The 2,015-nt window shown below is 54.7% G+C and overlaps 1 protein-coding gene across 1 annotated transcript in view; it reads left to right on the top strand.

Moving 5' to 3' along the window:
- The window catches only part of SNX30 (sorting nexin family member 30), a 92,838-nt gene that overhangs the window by 12,114 nt on the left and 78,709 nt on the right, over positions 1–2,015 (top strand). The window contains 3 exon segments of the mRNA XM_023753223.1: positions 1–25; positions 28–77; positions 79–141. Of these exon segments, the coding sequence (XP_023608991.1) occupies positions 1–25; positions 28–77; positions 79–141 (138 nt within the window).

Here is a 2,015-nt window from a genome sequence, read left to right as displayed (position 1 = left end):
CCCAAAGCCTTTCAGTCCACGGGGCCAACTCCGTGCGCGACATGCTGCACCCGCTGGCCGTCTCCAGCAGCGATGTAGGCCGTGGGCGGCGACAGCACGCCCAGCCCGGACCTGCTGATGGCCCGCAGCTTCGGCGACAAGGTGGGGCGCGCTTAGCTGGGGATCGGGAGGGTTGTGTCTCTCCCGAAGGGGATGATGGATTCCCAGCTCCCTTGGGCACCGGGCCGCGCCCACCCTGGCGCCCCTTCCCGGGGGGTGGTGGTGGTGGTGGTGGGGGAACAGCCGTTCCCTTGCCCCCAGAGCCTTTCCTTTGGAAAAAGCGTTTCCTCTCTGCCGCCCCCGTGGGGTCGAAGCTGCGGGGGAAGCGGCCGGAGGGGACGGGCTTGCCAGGCTGTGGCGGGTCTGGAGCGCTGGTGAGAGAGAGAGCTGGTGGGAGGGGTCCCGCCTGCGGGTTGGGGCCGAAGGCTTGCGGGCAGTGCTCGGCGCCCATGCCCTGGGATGGGGTCCCAAGTTCCTCCTGGCGCATCCCCGGAGGCTGCGCTGCAAAGTAACTTGTAGGTCCCTCCAGTTGGCTGGAGCTGCCAAGAAGTACGAGTTAATGGTTTTCTGCAGCAGGTCTGGGCAGCGTCGGTCTCACTGCCAGTCATCTTTCCCAGTCTGTCATGTGGGGCGGGATCTTTGTTTAGGTTTGTTGTGTGCCCTGAGAAGTCACCTGACTCAGACCCCAGCGGCCGGGGGAGACTCAGCTGTGGTTTTCTGTCTGGGCTCCCTTCACCTCTGACGGCCTCCCACACTATTTAGGTTTGGCAGACACTGGTTTTGTGGTCGATGGAAAGAAAGCTCGCCCTTTGACCTTCTTTGTGCAGAGAGAGGCTCCTGATTTTCTTCGAGCAGCGTAACCCTCCTGCTGCTTTGAGAGACAGCAGAGTCCAGTGGCGGGGAAGGGGCCGCATCCCCCTCCCCCATCGCCAGGTCAGCTGTGACCAGGGCTTGAGCCGCGATTGTATTAGTGCTGCTGTTGACATTTGTTACTAGTTGCAGAAATTAGAATTGTTCTCAACACTTGTGATCAGGATTTCCTCCTCCTAGTAAAATATGAAATGAATTCCTTCTTGTTCTACTACTAAGTGAAATTAGGGAACCACTGATTCTTAAAAAAATGTTCTTATTGATTTTTAGAGAGAGAGGAAGGGAGAGAGAGAGAGAGAGAGAGAGAGAGAGAGAAACATCGATGAGAGAGAAGCATCAGTTGACTGCCTCCTGCATGCCCCCCCTGGGGATTGAGCCACCACCCAGGCATGTGCCCTGACTAGGAATCGAACTGGGGACATCTTAGTGCATGGGATGATGCTCAACCAACTGAGCCACACTAGCCAGGCTCCATTGATTTTTTTTTTTTAGGGAGAGTAGAAAGGGGAGGGGGCGGGAGAGAGAGAGAGAGAGAGAGAGAGAGAGAGAGAGAGAGAAGACACATCAATTGGGCCAGGGATCAAACCTGCAACCTAGGCACGTGCCTTTTACCAGGAATTGAACCCGAGACCTTCGGTGCATGGGCCGACCCTCTGACCACTGAGAACACTGGCCAGGGATAATTGTTGAATATTTAATAAGTCTCCTTAGAGCTGTAAGGAACACCAAAATGACATCATTCCCAAGGGTCTGATTTATAGTAACTCACTTTTCCCTAGAGGCTAAGCAATATAATTTGTTTCTCTAGGAGTAACCTTTTCCTTGAATCTTGGCATGTGCATATATGTTTTCATAACTCTGGAGAAATTTCTGTAGAGAGAAGCTGACAGGCATCAAAGGTGAATCAGGACCAGTGGAAGGAAGGCTTCCCTTTGCCCTGCTTTTTCTTGCCTGGGCAGCATGCAGGGCAGGTAGGAACATTGAATGCGCCGGTTTGTCTTTAAAAAGAAGTCTGTTCTGCCCTAGCCGGTTTGGCTTAGTGAAATAGAACGTTGGCCTGCAGAGACTGAAGGGTCCTGGGTTCCATTCTGGTCAAGGGCACGTAC

This window comes from Myotis lucifugus, unplaced genomic scaffold (assembly GCF_000147115.1).
Source record: "Myotis lucifugus unplaced genomic scaffold, Myoluc2.0 scaffold_43, whole genome shotgun sequence".
In the NCBI taxonomy this organism is placed as follows: domain Eukaryota; kingdom Metazoa; phylum Chordata; class Mammalia; order Chiroptera; family Vespertilionidae; genus Myotis; species Myotis lucifugus.
Note: the sequence above shows the minus strand (reverse complement) of the source record. Positions and strands in the feature narration are given on the sequence as shown.